This window comes from Hippopotamus amphibius, chromosome 17, assembly GCF_030028045.1.
Source record: "Hippopotamus amphibius kiboko isolate mHipAmp2 chromosome 17, mHipAmp2.hap2, whole genome shotgun sequence".
Taxonomy (NCBI): Eukaryota; Metazoa; Chordata; class Mammalia; order Artiodactyla; family Hippopotamidae; genus Hippopotamus; species Hippopotamus amphibius.
This window is the reverse complement of record NC_080202.1, coordinates 2,204,631-2,224,709: the sequence shown is the minus strand read 5'-3', so window position 1 is coordinate 2,224,709 and position 20,079 is coordinate 2,204,631. Positions and strand designations below refer to the sequence as shown.

At 44.4% G+C, this 20,079-nt stretch overlaps 1 protein-coding gene across 5 annotated transcripts in view; it reads right to left on the bottom strand.

The window, feature by feature from the left end:
* The window catches only part of TTC19 (tetratricopeptide repeat domain 19), a 29,148-nt gene that overhangs the window by 7,878 nt on the left and 1,191 nt on the right, over window positions 1-20,079 (bottom strand). The window contains exons 2-7 of one of the 5 annotated variants that reach the window (XM_057717076.1): window positions 19,914-20,038; window positions 18,237-18,347; window positions 17,783-17,821; window positions 16,935-16,991; window positions 16,571-16,632; window positions 14,131-14,225 (exon numbers count right to left, since the gene is read on the bottom strand). In XM_057717076.1, the coding sequence (XP_057573059.1) occupies window positions 14,131-14,225; window positions 16,571-16,632; window positions 16,935-16,991; window positions 17,783-17,821; window positions 18,237-18,338 (355 nt within the window). In that variant the 5' untranslated portion in view covers window positions 18,339-18,347; window positions 19,914-20,038. Of the gene's footprint in view, window positions 1-14,130; window positions 14,226-16,570; window positions 16,633-16,934; window positions 16,992-17,782; window positions 17,822-18,236; window positions 18,348-19,913; window positions 20,039-20,079 lie in introns of those variants that run through there. The other 4 variants (XM_057717073.1, XM_057717078.1, XM_057717074.1 and 1 more) reach the window with 4 other exon arrangements.

Here is a 20,079-nt window from a genome sequence, read left to right as displayed (position 1 = left end):
ACAAAGGATAAATGCCCCAAGCAGCTTTTATGCCAGGAATACCAAGAATGGCTCAGTATGTCAAATTAGGCTTGCAGAAATGTGGTAAGTTACAGGAACAACCACATGCACTTGGAGAAACAGGAATAGGGATTCTCCAACAGTAACAAACAAAGCATCTCGAATTCAGGAAAACTTCAGCACAGCCATCTAACTCCCCCCACCTCTAATAATAACCTAGGAAAGTCTACAGGGTCTTTGAACCTAAAGGTATCTGCCACCCACGTTCCAGGAACACCCTAGAATTTCTGCTAAGCTGAATCTCTCATACCTAACCGATGACCCCATTGGCATCAGTGGAAGGAGTTTTTGGTTCCAGTAACATGACTGATAATCTGAAAACCCTTCTGCTTCAAATACTAGATAAATTGTAATACATGTCCTTTTACATGTACAGCTGAGTTCCTGAGAGACAGAAATCTCAAGGGCCAGAAATCAGAAATAAGCTAAAACCCAAAGTGGAAAGCATGTGTGTCGATGCAGCAGAAGCCCAGTTCCAGCTGGCTGTGTGGGTGGCCCGAGTGTCTCTGAAACCAGAAGTGGGTTCTTTGCCTTGTGCAGAACAGAGAACCAGATCTGAAGCCCCTGCATAAAATGAGGATGATCCCCAGAGGCTATGCGAGAAGCTAAGCCAGGACCTGGAAGGGAACAGCGACTACATGGGAATCTGTATCACAGGCCCACAGACGCGCAGGATGATGTCTAAATCTATACCATCCATTCAGGCTCGGACCTGAGTGCCTGAAAGAAACAAAACCGGGCTGGAGACTCACTTCTCCAACCCTGCTGCAGCATGAGATGCGCCACGAACGAGAACCCTCACGGCAACTGAGTGATGCCAGACTGTAATCCAAGCAGCGTCACACACTCACTCAGACGGCAGGTGTGCCCCACCGCAGAGCCTGCCCTGGCTGCTCCTCTGCCTGCCACTGCCTGAGCCCTCTGCAAAATACTGCACCACCCACATCTCCCCTGGGCACACGTTTCCTTGCAGACGCGTCTGTGCAGCCCTTTACCATCTTTGGACATGGTATCAGTTCAGCAGACAGTGCTTACTGTGCGTTTCCCTCCACTAGACACTGAGGAGGCATTGCTCGGGTTTTGTTCACTGCTGTGTCTCAGTGCCTAGCAACGTGCCTGGCATGTCACAGGCATGCATTCAATCAGTATTTCTTGACTGGTTGAATGAGCGAAAAGAAAGAACTAGAAACATGCAGGTACTGAACTACATATGGAAAAGATACAACACAATGAAACTAAAAATTAATTTTAATTATAGAAGTAACAACAGCACTGCATGAATCTATGGAAGCTCAGTACAGAGATGTCATTACAACAACGAGAAATGGATGCACTAACAAAACAGGCCTGAGCTAAAACCTGTGCTCGAGGGAGGAAAAAATTACATCATTACCTCACACCATGTTAAAAATAAACTGCAGGTAATTGAAGACTAAATGTAAAAAAAGCCAAATATTTAGAAGAGATTATCTTTCTAACCTTAGAAGAGTAAAGGATTTTATTAAACAAGACTTCTCAGAAAACACAAATTATCAAGGAAAATATTAAGATTCTATTACCTTCAACAGAATTAATCATTCAATTTCTGTCAAATTCCCTAAAGTGAAAAGACAGGGCCACAAAGAGGTCATGTAACCAACAAAATAGATGCTCAAAAAAAAAGGTGCTCAAATACATTAAGTTGAGAACTCTTACAAATCATTAAGAAAAAGACAACCTTTCAAAAAAATAAGCAAAGGGGATACAGAGACAATTTTCAGAAGAGGAAATCTGAATGGCCAATAAATACACCTAAAGCTATTCTGTATCTCACTGGCAAGCAGAGAAACACACACAGAAGCCACAGTGAGGTTCCACCATGCCCACCAGATCATCCACAAGTTTAAGTCCAATAATAACAAACACACAGAGCAACACGAACGCGGACACACCGCTAGTGAACATGGAGACCGGTGAAAGCATGCTGATGAGCAGTGTGGTGATGTCTAGTACTCGCACCCCCGCAAGGCCACTCCTAGGACACCCCCAGGGGACATCCTGGACATGGGCACAGACACAGGCCCAAGCATTCTTCCCCACAGCAAAACAGGGAGAACCTCCATGTCCATCAACAGGGGAAATGAGTATGTGCACACAATGGAATATCAGGGTCACCTCCAGCCTGCAGCCCTCCTTTTAACGATAGAAAAAAAGCGCAACTTCACCCCCACCCCAGGGGACTAATTAGAGGAAATCATCCCTTCTGGACAGACATGCAGCATGGCAAGCAAACAGGGCCTTTGTGCAAAAAAACCCTGATGCTCATGGATAAACCTCAGCAATATGACGAGTGAAGAACTAAACTACAGAAACAATTGTACGGTGTGATACTATTCATGTAAAGTTTAAACACGCGTTAGTCCCATGTTTACTGATGTATAAAGTGTAATAAACAGGCATAAGAATGGTAAAGACCAAACCAAGTAAACGGATGGTTTACCTGCTAGTTCCACTGAGCAGGAACACAGAGGGTGTTGAACCTCCCGCCCCCACCCCCCATCATCCTCTGAAGCACATATGGTAATGTACTTAGAATTGGCAAAGCTAAGGGGAAAGTATACAGATATTTGTTAAAGTCTCCACTCTTTATATTTGCTTGAAATCTTAAAAAAATATATATGTGTGTGTGTCTATGTGTATACACACACAAACAAAAACAAAATTAAAAAACAGCAGAAGAAAAGGACAGAACTGACTTTTCAGAATAAGTCAATAACACGGAATACACACTGGAAAGATACCCAAAATACAGACATGAAACTGAGAGGAGAGAATAAATTTACACTATAGATCAGAGAGTCCAACATACAGGTACACAACATTCCTGAATAAAAACCGCAGCAAGGCAGAACTGGAGAAACAATCGGAGGTGCACTACAGAAGCTCAAGAGAACTGGACCTTAAAACGAAGGTTCACCACAGACCAGGCAAAATTCACAGAGACCAACCCCCTAACCATATGATAAAAAGCTTCTGATGCCTACAAAGTAACCAGGGAGGAGAAAACGGGTTATCTACAAAAGAAAGCAAATAAGTTGGCCTCAGAATTCTCTGCATAAAGTCCCACTAGATCTAAAATTCCAGATCACAGAGAAAAAACAAGTGAGGAAAGGTAGAAGAATGTTAAATTGTAGTCATCTCATCTTACAGAAGAAACGGCAAACAGATTTTTTTCCCTGAGTCAAACATGTCTTGAAGAAATTTTCAGGTTGCTCTTTAATAGAACTGAAAACCATATATGTTCCCTTCCTTCCAAAATATAAATGGACGTTTAGTGAGGAAAACATCCTTATAAGAGGGACTTGAAAACACAAGAAATAACAAAAATGGAAAGTTTTAATGCAAAAAATTAGACCAAATATCATTTTCAATTCTAACTTTAAGTAGCTTTTAAGATTCTCTAACACGAGACAACAATACTCAGATTAGGTTAAAAAAAAATCAAAACACAGCCTTCTAAAAAACACATACTGAAAACAAAATGACTCAGAGGGGCTTCCCTGGTGGTGCAGTGCTTAAGAATCCACCTGCCAATGCAGGGGACACAGGTTCGATCCCTGGCCGGGAAGATCCCACATGCCAAGGAGCAGCCCACGTGCTGCAACTGAACCCTGTGCACCCAGAGCCCATGCAACAAGAGAAGCCACCGCAATGATAAACGCTTGCACCGCAACAAAGACTAGCCCCTGCTCTCCACAACTGGAGAAAGCTGTGCACAGCAACGAAGACCCAACACAGCCAAATATAAAAATTAAAAAAAAAAAAAAGACTCGGGGCTTCCCTGGTGGTGCAGTGGTTCAGAATCCGCCTGCCAATGCAAGGGACATGGGTTCGATCCCTGCTCCAGGAAGATCCCACATGCCATGGAGCAACTGAGCCCATGCGCCAAAAAAAAAAAAAAAAAGACTCAAACTCTAAAATATAGCCAACAATGTAAAACTAATGAAAGAATAATTCACGATGATATCTATCTATGTAGATATAGATATCTATATATCCAAGACTCTAAACAGCATAGAAATATGTATAAAGAAAAAACCACAAAAACAAAACTTTTGTCTAGAACTAGACAAAATCAGCAACGGTACAGAAGACCTGGACAACACCATAAACCAACCAGACCTGAAAGACGTCTATAGAGCACGCCTCCCAGAAACTAAGGAACATACACTGTTCTCAAATGCACACAGCATTCCCTGGGATAAGTCATGTAACAGGCCATGAAACAAGCCTCATTAAAATGTAAAGGGACTGAAATCATAAAGGCATGTTCCTTGGCCATAATGGAATGAATTTAAAAATCGACAATAGAAGGAAATTTTGGAAATTCAGAAATATATGGAAATTAGTCAACACACTCCAAAACATCTAAAAGATCAAAGAAGGGAGATTGGGATTGCCACATATACATTACTAATAAGAAAAAAAAATATCAAATTGTAAAAAAAAAAAAAAAAAAGAAGAAGAAATCACAAGAAAAATTAAAGAATATTTTGAGATATATGAAAATAAAAACACAACATAGCAAAATTCATGGGCTGCAGCTAACACAGTAGAGGGACATTTATAACTGTAAATGCCTACATTACAAAAGCACTTAAGCCAACAACCTAATCTTTCCCCTAAGAAACCAGAAAAACAGCAAAATAAACCCATGGCAAGCAGGAGAGATATAAAAGATTAGAGTGGAAATAAGTGAGGTAGAAATCAGAAAAACAACAGAGAAATGAAACCAAACGTTGGCTCTTTGACAAGGTCAACAAAATTGACAAAAACCAAGGAGAAACTGTGAATAAAATAGGAAAGTCCTTCATAATTAAGAGTGGCAAACATAACAGAGAGGAGCTAAACTATTTCATAACTCAGGTTAATAGATATATCACATGCCAGCAGACACTTTCATAGTCCTTAAGGAGTCCCAGTCACAGTCCTAGGGCATTTAATCCCACAGCGACTCGATAAGGCACACTGTAGTGTCTTCTCACTGTATGGATGAGGAAACCGAGGAGAGGGTAAGGAACCTGTCCAGTCCCACTGCTGTTCTAAGTGGAAAAGGCAGAATTCCAACCAGGCTTGTCTTCAGGCACTCATGAAACCAATAGGCCACCAGAAATACTTCAACTTTCCAGAAATGTTTTACTTAAAATATGAAAATGAATGAAACTCTCACCTCAAAGAGAGGACAGAATCAATGGGAAAACTCTCTTAAAAAGAGGAAATAAATCCACAAAATTAAAAACTGGGAAAGGAAAACGAACCTGAATACATCACATAATATCGTTAAGTTATGCTTTACAAATGTAACTCCTAAGAAAGTTTCTTTCAGGAAAATGTAGTTCTCCAAAATTCTTTCACCCACACACTCACCTATTCAACAGGTATTTATCTACGCTGCGCTCTTGGCACTGTCCTAGGTACTGAAATCAAGTCAAGAAAACAAGAAACTTTTTAAGTATCCAAAGGAGGAAGAAAAAAGGTGCCAGAGAATCAACTCTAAAGGAGATCCGACCCCTGTGGTTTCACAGACCCTACAACTCTCAAGGACTAGATCATTCCATGACAAGATCATTCCATGCAATACCACACACCTGTTCCAGAAAGCAAAGAAAGCATGCCAACTCATTTTTACCACATAGATACAATCCTGTGATGACAAGCTCAAGAAACAAACTACGGGTCTCACAAAAGAAAATAAATGCAAAAGTCTAAATAAAACATCAGCATTAAACATTATCCAGCAATACATCCAGAGCAATGAGCCAGTTACCAGCAAGCCTGACTTGCTCCAGACACAGTCTGGGGCCAAATCAGGTATAAGACAAAGTTGTCCAGCACTGATGTCACTTCATGTTCTAAGGTTATGGCCAATGAACTAAGCTCAATAAAGGGAGGGAGTAGGGACAGAGAAGTACAACCATCTGAAAGGAGACCATTATCATGACTCCCAAATGTTTGATTACACATCTGGAAATTTTAGTAAGGTGTCCACTCAGTCAAATGTAACAAAACAGCTGTCAGATCTATGTGAAAAGATGTGTAGTAAGCAGAAGTGAGCACACTCCTGAAGGGGAAGAGGACATGGGAGCGAGCCCGTCTGTCTCAGGCTCTCCCCGCAGAGGGCTGGAGTCCACCAGTCATGGAAACCCCACTTCTCTCGCCAAGGCCTGGGTTAGAAATGTCACGTAACCCCATCTGGTCAGCAAGAAGTAAGCATAAATCCAGGAGAGGACTTCCAGGAAAGAGCACCTTGATGGTAAGACAAACATCTGAGAAGCAGACACTGCCATTTCTGGATGAGATGCCTGGGACCTGATGGTCACTTTTCAACCACAGGGAGGCGTAAGGAGAAAGCCAGCACACTGAGAGTCAGTGAGGAGCGACGAATGGAGACGCGGGCCCTCGGCGTGTCAGTGAGCCAGAAAGCGCGGCCCCTACGCTGAGCTACCAGTCACAGGACATGACAGTGTCGTCACTGTTTAACTTAGTTCAGCTGAAATTTTTTGCTATTTGTACACAAATGCTAACTTATTCAGATGGCAACCTCCCAAAACTAATTTATAAATATAATGCAAATCTAATAATTCAATCTCAAAGCACTTTGGGGACCGGACAAAAAGATCTAAAATTCACATGAAAAATATCTAAAATTCATGTGGAAACTGAGTGAAAACCAAATGGAAAGAAATTTTGCAAAAGAAGTATGCATGAGATTAGTATTATATAACTCAAGTGATATCACCTAATTCAAACAGCATACACGGCTATGAATCGTCGAATAAATCAGAATGGAAAACCGTAAAAGAAACCCCAGTATATACTGATGAATACATTATAAGCACATAATGATGTTAGATTACTATCTTTAAGAGAGCAGTTACCAACTTCACACCAAAGTAAATTGCAGATGTATCAAAAAGTTAAATATTAACTATTTAGAAAGACAGGAAAAGAAAATTAGAAAGATGGGTGAATACCTGATTTCAAAGCTGAAAAACACTATGCATTAAACTCCAGAAGAGCAGGGACTTTTCGCCTCTATTCAAATCCTAGCATTGAATAGCTACTCAATTAAGATTTATTAAAAATTAGCAAAAGCAAAGAAAATAAACATAAATGAATTCAGATCTAATTCCAAAACAAAGATTGTGGAAGCCATACTGTGTGATTAACTCACATAAATTTTTTAAAGGACACAAAACCTGAAGAGTACCTTCATAAGGGATTCAAGGGTAAAACTGAAGAATAGCGAACAAATGATCAAGGTTCAAGAGAGCAGCAGCTCTGGGGCGGAGAGGGGAACAGCCCACGGCCAGGGACACGCAGGGCTTCACAGGTACCAGAGCGCTCGGTTACTGCCTGTTCTTCTCATTATTCTTTATACAACGTCAGTTTCACATTTCTTTTAAATTAACAGCAACTTTAAACTCTACCCACAAATAAACGAAAAGCCAACAGGATAAGTTAATATCCTTACAAGAAAGTACCAATAAACGATCAACCTTCTATCAAAGAAAATGCTAATGTATCAATGCCGTCTCACGAACCCGACAGAGGTTGTAAAGCCTGTAAGGTTTGGGGAGAATGGCACACTGCCTCACTGTAATAGTAACAGCTAATAACGGTTAACACTTCTCGAGTCCCTACTATGTATTAGGCACGGTTCTAAGTGCTTTACGTATACAAACTCCTTCAATCCTTTTAATAGTCCTGAGAGACAGTATTACTCTTAATCCCATTCTGAGGATCAAAACACACAGGGATTTGACCACAGTAACAAAACAAATACATTAAACAGAATCAGAAAATGTAAATTAGTACAGTCCTTTCTAAGGCAGTTTTGCAGTATTCATCGACCACCTTGAAACATGCTAACTGACCTGCAGTTTCAGGGCTAAGAATGTGTGTCACATGTGCAGTACCAGGACACTGGACTACACCCTGCTGGACTGGACACAGGCGTTTACCTCCTCTCTCCATTCTCCCAAAACCCCACTCAAATGAATGGGGAGGCCATGCACAGGAGGGGCAGATGAAGCCTCAATGTCCACAAGCCAGCCAGCTTACACGCGGGAGTCTCGGAAGAGATGAGGAGTTCCAGCATGCACCACTGCTGAGGGAAGAATCTGCCACACGCATAAAACAGGTGACTAGAATATCTAGTTACCTACAGGTTACAGAGGAAAACAAAGGCTGTACACAAAAGAGAATACAGTTCATAGTTATGGCACTTGGCTCAGCAGCAAACACTGTTATATTGTATTCACAATAGTGCAGACACACCTAAAAACTGTGATAAATCTTCGCTTCTAAGTCAACAGATTCTAAAAGTAAATCAAGAAATAATAATTTTATATGTTATTTAGAACTAAAATATCAGAAGAAATTGGTTAAGAGTTGAAAATGACTTTAGGAACAGGTGGGGCAAATAAAATGCTGTTTTTAAATTAAGTCATGGACTTCCCTGGTGGCACAGTGGTTAAGAATCTGCCTGCCAATGCAGGGGACACGGGTTCCGTCCCTGGTCCAGGAAGATCCCACATGCCACAGAGCAACTAAGCCCATGCACCACAACTACTGAAGCCCGAGTGCCTACAGAAGCCACAATAAGAAGCCCGTGCACCACAATCCACTTGCCATAACTAAAGAAAGCTTGCACAGTAATGAAGACCCAACGCAGCCAATAAACAAATAAGGTCAAAATATTCTTTGACTTTTTACACTATAGAGGCAATATTAGAAAGTAATTTTTAAAAGAAAAGTAAAAATTTGTTACAAAAAATTACTGAATATTCAGAAAAACACAAAAAAACATAACTCCCCCATAAAATCTACCAGCCTGAGATAATCACTGTCTGTATTTGGTCTCATTCACCCTTGTTCTAGGCCTATACTTAATTTGCGTATTTTAGAAAATCAGCCTCCTCCTAACTATATTGTTGTTACTTCGTTTTTTGCAGGCATTTCTGCAGTAACCATGTATACACCCCACATCGTGAGGAAGAAAATGAGCACACTCTAGTCCATGTTTCTGTGTGATCTGAAGTAATACACTCTCGGGTTGGAGTGAGTCATGTCAGTAAAAAGCATATGAATTTGATATTCGACTTGCTTTATTCAACACTAAGAGGGAATAGGGGCTTGCCTGGTGGTCCAGGAGTTAAGAATCCGCCTCCCAGTGCACAGGTACACGGGTTCGGGCAGGGAACTAACAGGGGCAGCTGAGCCCGGGGCGCTCTAGAGCCTGTGCACCTCGACCAAGACCCGACCAAAAATAAATATTTTACAAAAGGTAACAGATTTGAGGAAAAAAACCCAGAGGGAATTATTTCTTTAGAAAAAATAAAATTAAGAACAATGTAACACATGGGAATTCCCTGGCAGTCCCCTGGTTTGGGTTTGGTTGGATTCCTGGTTGGGGAACTACCATCCCACAGGCCCCACAGCAACAACAAACAAAAACAATGTAATACATTTTCTTTACCACATAACTAAAGGGTAAAAATCATGTTCCTGACAGAAATTAGTTTCCTGACAAGACTCCCTTCGCCTAGAAAAAAAGCAGTGCTTTCATCATATACCACTAAATTTTTTAAAAAGCAGGTTACAAGGTAGTATATACATTGTGATCCCTCATTTCTTACTAAAACATAAGTATCAGAGGGGAAAACAAGCCTAGAAGACATATCCCCCAAAATAAACAGCAGTTCTTAATACAATTATGAGTGATCTGTATTTTCTTCTTAATGCTGTTGGAAGCTGTCCTCACACCCTCGCACTGCTTTTGGAGTCAGAAAAGACCGCTTTATACTCGAAAGAAACTGTCTACAGTCAATGGATAAATGAAGCAAAGCGAGGGTGTGGACAGTTCAGAAGTGACTTATTTGACAGCTTTTACACCCTTCTTACATCCTTGGTGCATTTCCTCAGAGCACTTTCAGGCTGCACTGGCACTCCAATTGCCTGTCAGGGTTTGTTGGGCCTTTGCCCTTTCTCTCAACAATTACTGAGCCTCTAAGTACCAGGTACTACGCTAGGTCCTGAGGATTTGGCAGTGAACAAAACACACGAGGTCTCTATCCCTCTTTGATAGGGCAGACAGACACTAAAATCACTTGAACAGCAATAAACTCTACCGGCGATACAAACACAAGTGCACCACACACACCCCTACCTTCCAGGGTGACGAGGCAGAGGAGGAGAGGATCAGAGGGCGTGCAGGTGGGAAGACCGGGAGCTAGCCTCCTGAGCAGAGGCCTGGGTGAGGACCACTGGCCGCGGAGAGACAGGCCAGGGAGAGGGGGGAGCAGGTACGAGGCCCCAAGGCGGCACTGAGCGTGGAGTGAAGGACAGCGAGAAAAGAGCCAGGTGGTGAAGGTGGAAGGCTGGTGTCAAACAGGCAGGTGGGGGCGAACAGTAAAGTCCCTGAGGGAATGAAGGGAAGCAGGAACACCTGTGAGGAGAGGCGCACAGGTATCCAAACAGCAGGGGTGCCTGGACCGCAGTGGGGGTGCAAGGGGGTGAGACGGCTGGGAGGTGGATGCATTTTGATGGCCGATTCAGCACAAGCTGCTCGAGAATGACACACAGGGAACGAGGAGGAAGTCACAGGTGATGCCTAGGGTCTTAGCCGAAGCACCAGCGGATGGTTGTGGCACTTACGAGTGGCCTGCTGTTGAGAACAAGCTTGAGAGGAGCAGAGATCAAGAGACCCACCTTGGGGGAGGGCAATACAGGGCTAGGGAGTAAGGGGTACAAAATAAGCTACAAGGGGAACTTCCCTGGTGGTCCAGCGGTAGAGAGTCCGCCTTGCAACACGGGAGGCGGGTTCAATCCCTGGTTGGGGAACTAAGATCCCATATGCCATGGTGCAAATAAGCCCACACGGCACAGCTACTCAGCCTCAACTAGAGAAGACAAAAAACCCGCATGCCAGAACAAAAGATCCCGCATGCCTCAACAAAGATCCCACACACCACAACTAAGACCCGACACAGCCAAAATTAAAATACATAAAATTAAAATATATATATATACACATTAAAAAAAGCTACAAGGATATACCGTACAACATGGGGAAAAGAGCAAATATTTTACAGTAACTGTAAATGGAGGATAATCTTTAAAACCTGTGAATCACTGTACTGTACACCTGTAACATAATACTACACATCAACTGTACTTCAATACAAAAAAGTTAAATCAATGCAGGAAAAAAAAAGATCCATTTCGAAACATGTTCAGTGTGAGATGACCATTAGGCATTCACGTCAGGATGTCAGGTAGCCAATCTTACCCATGAGTCTGCAGTGTGTGAAGGTAGAGAGAAAAAAGAAGTGGGCCAAAGACAGCCCTGAGGCCTGTTACCTTTAGAGGGGACCCGGGGAGGGCAAGGGACCAGTGAGGTGTCCCAGAACCAAGCTAATGAAGTATTTCCAGTAGATCTCCTAGGCTGAGTTACTAGTAAGTAGAGCTAGTAAGATAAGAATTGAGAACTGGGGACCTTGATAAGGGGGCTTTGGTAGAGTATGAAAGAGGAAAACTGAGTTATGTTCACGGCAAAACTGGAAGAGCCCTGAGTAGACCCCTGAGTACTGCTTTAGGCACAACGGAGCTGGCCATTCTATCCCTAGCATCATGCTACCCCAGGCAAAGAGGAAGTATGACATCAGAGCTACTGAATGAAGGCCAAGTCTGAAAATTCCCAACACTCAGCCCGCAGTAAGAAACCAGGGGACTTCTTAGATGATGCAGTGGTTAAGAATCCTCCTGCCAACGCAGGGGACATGGGTTCAAGCCCTGCCCCAGGAAGGTTCCACATGCCACAGAGCAACTAAGCCCACGTGTCACAACTACTGAACCTGCGCTCCAGAGCCTGTGAGCCACAACTATTGAGCCTGTGTGCCGCAATTACTGAAGCCCACAGACCTAGAGCGCGTGCTCCACGAGAAGCCACCAAAATGAGAAGACCACGCACCACAACAAACAGCAGCCCCCGCTCACAACTACAGAAAGCCCGTGTGCAGCAATGAAGACCCAACGCAGCCAATAAATAAATAAATAAATAAATTTATGATAAAATAAAATTCAAAGCTTTTCAAAAAAAAAAAGAGAAGAAACAAACCGACATGTGGGACTTCCCTGGTGGTCCAGTGGGTAAGACTCTGTGCTCTCAATGCAGGGGGCCCAGGTTCAATCCCTGTATGCATGCTGCAACTAAAAAAGCCCACATGCCACAACTAAGACCCGGTACAGCCAAAATAAATAAACATTTTAAAATAACAAAAAACCGGAATGCACATGAAAAGATACTCAACATCACTAATCACTAGAGAAATGCAAATCAAAACTACAATGAGGTACCACCTCACACTGGTCAGGATGACCATCATCAAAAAGTCTACAAATAACTAATGCTGGAGAACATGTGGAGAAAAAGGAACCTTCCTACACCGTTGGTGGGAATGTAAATTGGTGCAACCAGTATGGAGGTTCCTCAGAAAGTTAAAAATAGAGCTACCATATGATCCAGCAATCCCACTCCTGGGCATATAACCAGACAAAATTCTAATTCAAAAAGATACATGCACTCCTATATTCACAGCAGCACTATTCACAATTGCAAGACATGGAAGCAACCTAATGTCCATCAACAGAGGAATGGATAAAAAAGATGCAGTACATATATACAACAGAATATTACTCAGCCATAAAAAAGAATGAAATAATGTCATTTGCAGCAACGTGAATGCAACTAGAGATTATCATACTATGTGAAATAAGTCAGAAAGAGAAAGACAAATGCCATATGACATCACTTATATGCAGAATGTAAAATACAGCACAAATGAACTTATTTACGAAACAGAAACAGACTCACAGACATAGAGATTAGCTTTGTGGTTTGGGCGGGGCACGGGCGGGGGAATGGACTTGGAATTTGGGGTTGGTGGATGCAAACTATTACATTTAGAACAGATAAACAACAAGGTCCTATTGTATAGCACAACAAACTATACTAATCTCCCAGGATAAACCATAATGGAAAAGAATATTAAAAAAGAATGTATAGGGCTTCCTAGGTGGCGCAGTGGTTAAGAATCTGCCTGCTAATACAGGGGACACAAGTTCAACCCCTGGGCGGGGAAGATCCCACATGCCGCGGAGCAACTAAGCCCGAGCGCCACAACTATTGAGCCTGTGCTCTACAGCCCATGCACCACAACTACTGAGCCCATGTGCCGCAACTACTGAAGCCCATGAGCCTAGAGCCTGAGCTCTGCAACAAGTGAAGCCACAGCAATGAGAAGCCCGTGCAACACAAGGAAGAGTAGCCCCCGTTCATCGCAACTAAAGAGAGCCTGTGAGCAGCAACAAAGACCCAACACAGCCAATAAAATACATAAATAAATAATAAATTTATAAAAAACAAAACAAAACATAGAAAAAAAACAAAGAATGTATGTATGTGTAAAAGCAAGTCACTCTGCTGTATAGCAGATTGGCACAACACTGTAAATCAACCATATGTCAATAAAAAAAATTAACAAAAACAAACAAAAAAACAAATGGCAGGAAGCCACAGAGCTTCCTGCCCACCCCATTCTGTTCCCAGCATGACTCTTCACTCCACAGCAAGAAGCCTCTCTCATCTCCACAGGCATCAGGAGCCAGAGATATTTAGTCAGCATTGTGACTGGTAGCCGAACCAAGAGACAAGAGAAAAAACTTCCCTTTCTGCTCCCCAATTTTCCAGAGATGATATATAATAAAAGTCCACGGATATATTACGAACATGTCAGCACAGGGTTTAAAAAAAAAAAAAAAAAAAAAAAAGACACCAGTGGTCAAGTCATTTGAAGAAAATACCTTATTCCAAACCCTCTTGAGACCTTAGAAACAGCCACAATTTCCAAAATGAGTCATTTTCCCTCCCCCAGTTCAGATACCTTTCTCTTTCCTTTACCGCAGCCTAAAAGTGAAGCCCTCTGTGGCAAAAAAGCAACCATCCAGAAAACAGTCAGCTTTCCCTACCTGACAAAGTGTCTTCTGATAATTCCTTTTCTCTTTCAACTTTTCCCTCCAGAGTTGAAATGCAGAATTCGTAGCCGGCAAGAGCCAGTTCCTGTCTGCAGAGCAGAGAGCGTCAGTCGACTGTCCACCTTTCGCCAAGTCCCCTCTGTCCTGTTTTCCCAGCTCGGCTGCACTTTATCATGTGTGAGATGGGAAGAGGGAATTCTGCTTGAAGTCTCTAAGGGGTGTCAACCTGCCATTTCTCTAGAGTCTGGCTTTCTGGTCACCTATTGTTAACTTAAAACATAAAAAGCTAGGAGTGCTGCCACTTTCAATACCCGACATAACCAGCCGTTCCTCCATCCCCACTAACACAGTTCCGAGGGGCCAGCTCCTCCAAGTGTGAGACCTGACCCCTGCTCAAAGTGACACCCATACCCACAGAGGCAAAGGCCCCTGTGGTGAGGATTCTAAGCGCTGACCTCCTTCAATTTCTGCAGAGGTCTGTGAGCGCTACACTTCTCCCCAGCTGCAGGTCTTTGATGCAAGTCTCCTTTACAGAAATGGAAGCCCTAGCTAGGGCACTGGAGGCATTCAGCCCACTCTCGGGACCCTCAGGCCACTGGAGAGGACACCCAAGCAGCAGGCAGACTGACTCTGGAGAGAACAAGTGTCATCTGCCAGTTTCTACAGAAATGCACAGAAACACAACAGAACCTCCATCTCCCTCCAGAGGCTCAGCCCTGGTTTCTGCTCTTCCATCCTGGCTCTTAGCTTCCCACCACAAGTGGCACTTGACCAGCCTCACCTCTTCTCTCATGCTTTGCCAGATGACCTCACTGTTCTGCTCTGGTCTCAGAAGAACCAAACCTCAGCAGGAGGGACCCTATCCAATCAGGGCATGAAATGGAGGAGGCTGCCCACAAGGCATCCTGAGTCACAGCAAAATGTCTATCAATGACCCCCTCCCAACCAATATCAGCCTTTCTCAGCCTTGGGATCTGGCCACATATTTTTTGGTCTCAGGCGTTTCTTAATAAATCAAAATGAAAAAGCACTTTCAAGGAGAATAACTTCCAGGCTAAGTATTAGCAGGTACTACACAGCTTTCACCTCTTAAGAGACCGTGGATGCGTCTTACTCTCTGGTGTTACTATCTGTGGGCTTCTTCTTACCCTGGGAGCTCATACCCCATCAACATCTAGTCCTGTTTGTTACCGTCCAGGGAGACTGACCCCGCTGCAATGCTTCCTGGCACAGACCAACCACAGAGCTCCTCTAAAGACTCAAAGTGAGAGGCCCTCAGAGGTTCTGGTCCATCTAGTGTCCAATCAAACGCCGGAATACAGACCGGGTCCCACTGAGAATGTAGGAGCTGCTAACTAGGGCAGCAGGGACCAGTGCCAGGGCCACAGCCTCAGGGAGCACTCTTTCTACAGCACGAAGCTTGATATCATTCCAAACTTCTGGTACCCAACTTCTGCAGCAACTATAAAGCTGAGGAAAAGCCAGGCTTTCTTAGGTCTTCCCTTAAATTTACCCCAAAATAGGGCTTCCTAGGTGGCGCAGTGGTTAAGAATCCGCCTGACAATGCAGAGGTCACGGGTTCGATCCCAGCTCCAGGAAGATCCCACATGCCACGGAGCAACAAAGCCCGTGTGCCAAAAAAAAAAAAAAAAAAAAAAAAAATTTACCCCAAAATATAACTCTCTAGAGCAGCTCTCTGCTTCCACCATAGGGGTTTCTTCTTTGACCTCCACCCAGAGAATGAAGGGTACTAGGCCTCTCTCAACCATGTTCCTGACCTTTGGCACACATCCAAATTGTTTCCTAAACCCTTTCCTGTGTACTGGCAGACTTTCTTCTCTATAACAATTTAGACTCAACTAGTACTTTTAAATCAGCACTGCTTTCCGGTCCCACACGGAGGTCTCTCCTCTATTCCCACTACTTCCTTCCTGAAACCTAGCCACAGATCACCTCTACGTGCTTTACAAACCACCCACTGAGCTAGCCACTGAGAGATGCCCACAGCGGCTCGCTCAGTATTTAACTTTACACCTAACTTCCTGGTTTGTCGATACTCATACCAGCAAAACAGACTATCCCCGGCAGCTTTTACACTGCTGCCTCCTCTCCTAGGAAGAACTAAACTAAGGTTCTAACTACAACTTCCCTTCTCAGTTCAAGTAGGAATAAAAACTTGACTCGATTGGTCACGGTGCAACCAAAGGTATGAGGAGTACATGCCTCGCTTGGCAGGCTAATGGAAACGGCAGGGGTGAAACTAGAAAAGACTCAAGATTTCAAAGATGAGGGACAGAGCACTGAGTGAGACTCCCAATTTTTTGGAGACCCAGGTGATTAGTAGGTAAATGAATTACACAACATCCCAGGGCCAACGTTTTGCCCACAGCCTGCTCCCTGGACGCCTCCATACCTAGACCCTGACTATACTTACCTATTCTGAGCAGCATAAATTGTGGCCAGCTTTAACGAGATCTCTATTATTGCATTGTCTTCCTGTTGGGAAAAGAAAAATGAAGGAGATTCATTTCCTCATGGAATATCTCAGATCAACTTCCAGACTGACTTGGACCTGAAAGCCATAGTCTCTATCCTTTTTGGAGAAATCAGGCCACTGTGAACTCCCGGCGGGGCCATGCTTTCGCATGAGTGAAAGACACAATTTTTATACTGGTCTTAGGCAACAAAAATTCCAACTTTTTCACCAAAGCACATGTGGGGGCTGGGTGGAGTTTACAGGAAGTAAGACTGTTTTGAGACCTCTTTGGCTACAGCACAGTCCTATGTAACATCCTTACCTGCTGCATGCCCCCTCCGAGCAGGTAACTCATTGTTGCTTTAAAAAGTTTTTCTGCCTAAAAGCATAAGGAAAAGATGTTTCTTTTATTTAGGCCCCCTATCTAGATGACCCTGGATTTTAAGTACTAGTCTGACGTCTCACTCCTTGAAAAACATCACACACACACACACACACACACACACACACACACACACACTTACACTCACACATACACTTACACTCACACATACACAGAGAAAGGTAACCTAAAATACCAAGACCCCATATCCTCTGGGCACCTTGAAAACTATTCAGTGATGAGCAGAAACCAGCTTCAGAAATTAACTTCCCACCCAAACCCACTGTGACAGGACTGGAAACTATCCCCTAATATTCACCCTCCTCTCCATCTTTTTAGTTAGAGTCTCCTCAATTTTTACCAGTCAAGCCTCCTTTGCAGTTAGGTGTGGTCATATGATGGTGCGGTGGCCAAGAGATGCATGCCGAACACACGTGAACACATGAACACGCTCTACATCCTATCCTATATGGAAGCTGCTGGCCCGCCCTCCTCTTCTTCTCCCTTCCTGCGGGCTGGAGATGAACCAGCTCTCTCACACAGATGCCGACAAACCTTATCGGGAACCTGGGCTTCTAGGCCACTTCATGCAGCAGAGGTACCTACCCCTCTTCAGTGTTTCGCTACCCCTTGACTAACGCGTTAAAGGAAAATACGTTTCCTTTTTATTTGAGTCATTCTATTTTGGAGTTTCTTTGTTACAGCAGCTTAGCCTGTACCCTTACTAACAGAAATCCCTTGAGGCCAGCCCTTCACAAACTCATGACGTTACCAAGTGACTTACTTACATTTTCAAGCTGACCCCGTATAAACGCTAAGTTGGCCATCTGAAAACAAATTACAAGTCGTTTTTCAGTTTAGAGTACTGTGTTCCTACTTACTTCAAAACCTTTAAGCTAAAGATTCCCCTTTGCTTTCACCCTCTAACTAAAAAAATAGCCCAGAGAGAAAAGTATGTCACCAATCTGCTAGCAGCAAAGCACAGCAACGGTATGAGAGTAAGCATGTGCACAGCCTGTGATGACACACTAGATCTAGACCCACTCTTTGCTGAAAAAACAGACATTATCATCTTTCTTTTTGGTCTGGGACTGACACGTCCTATAACGGACACCCTAGGGTTAATAAAAATGGAAACCAAAAGAAAACTCAGTAAAAACAAAACCGAAGAGCTTTAGGGCCTCCTGCAGGTCCTACATTCACCCCTAATGCTTAGCGGCTCAGACTGGTGAGAGGAGTTACCAAATCGTAAGTATAAGTGATGGCCTCCTTGTTACCGCTCTCGTGGGCAAGGCGAAGGGCACCATGCAGAAGTAGCTCTGCCTCTTCTGGCTCATCCTTCATGATGCACAACTGAAAAGAGAGAACAAGGAAAATAACAGGAAACGAAATACAAAGGCAGCAGACACCTGAACTACCACATAGAAGAGGCTACAGCTATATACCCCAGCACATAGAAGGAAGCTACCCATTCACTCGGCATTACGTCCACAACGGTGCCAGGGAGTTTGGCCTCCCCTGCAGCTGTGTATGGCCACACAACAAAACTCTGGCCAACAGATGAGGCAGCAGGAATGTAAGCAATTTTTATCAGATTTTATAAGCAAGAAGCTAGCCCTGCATCCTCTTTCTCTCTTCCTGCTGGAAATGACCCTGTGTGGAACAGGCAAGGTTAATTACAACTAATGATAAAAGCTGGGAAGAAAAGCAACAAAAAGGAACAATAAGGGACCCCCTAAATGGGAGTCAGAGAAGTCTTCCAAGCAAGTGGCTGTTCAACTGAGGTAAGAAGGAAGAGAGAGTCCCCGAGCAAGGAACTGTGGGGAAAATCACCCAAACAGAGAGCAGGGAAGGAGCTGAGGCCCTGTATACAGGCTAAAGAAAACGGTTCTTCAACAGCCAATCAAAAAATGAAAGGAAACACATGCAAAGGGAGGATGGTGAGCCCAATGTTTACTGCCAAACAGGCAGGCAGCACAGGGTGGATGGCAGAGGGTCTCACGGACCCCGGCAAGGAGTTTGGGTTCTACCACAAATGCTGTGGGAAGTCACCCAAGGTTCACTAGCAGGGAAGTGATTCGCTCTAATTTACACTGAAAAGATCACTCTAGCTGCTGCATGGAGACTGAATGGCAGGGGAGACAGACCTGGAGAAAGGAGGCTGAGGCAGCGTGGCCAGGGGGACTGCAGGAGAGAGACACAGAAAAAGGGGCAGATTTGAAAAATATTTTGCATCTGGTGGCAAAAGCCAAAAAGCATTTGTTGCTGGACTCTAATCTAAGAATATCGGGAGGTGGTAGTTAGGGAACACAAGAAGCGCCCAGGCTGGAAAACTACTAAAGTAAAACTACGAAAGAGAAGACAGCGAAGGAAGGTGTCGGGGACGCACTTAAGAATCAAGGTTCACAGGGAGATCAGCTCGATAATTGGTGATGACTTACAGGGCTGGGATAGGGAGGCTGAGAAGGAGTCGCAGAAGGGAGGGCACATGGGGATATATGTATAAATACAGCTGACTCACTCAGTTCTACTGCAAAAACTGCCACAACCGTGTAAAGTGCAATTATACTCCAATAAAGAGCTTAAAAAAAAATTAAGCTTCGTTTGGGGCAGGTGAAGCCTCAAAGCGGAGCCGGCACGTCCGCGGGCAACCGTGTGGACAGCCAGGATGGCCTGCTGTTGGCCAGGAGGCGGCACTCGGCCCGGCAGAAGAGACGCGATAACCCGGGGAGGGAGCGAGAAAGAAAGGCGTAAACAGAAGCGGCCGGAACCGCGCACAGCCCGCTCCGCGCTGCACCGTAGGGACCCGCACGTGTGCGAGGTCCTCCCGGCCGGCGCTCCCGGAGACGCCGCGGGCGCCCACCCAGCCTCCGGGCCTGCGCCCACCGCGGGCCCCGTCCCCGCACCGCGGCCCCTCACCTTGGCTCGCTTCAGCAGCTGGATGATCTCGGCCTCAGCCTCGACCGCCGCGTCCCCGGCCGCCGCCTCGCCCGCGCCCTGCCGCTCCCGCTCCGCCGCCGCGGGCCTCGCGGACCAGGCGAGCGCTGCGGGAAGGAGCGCTGAGGTCACCGCGCCCGGCCCGCCC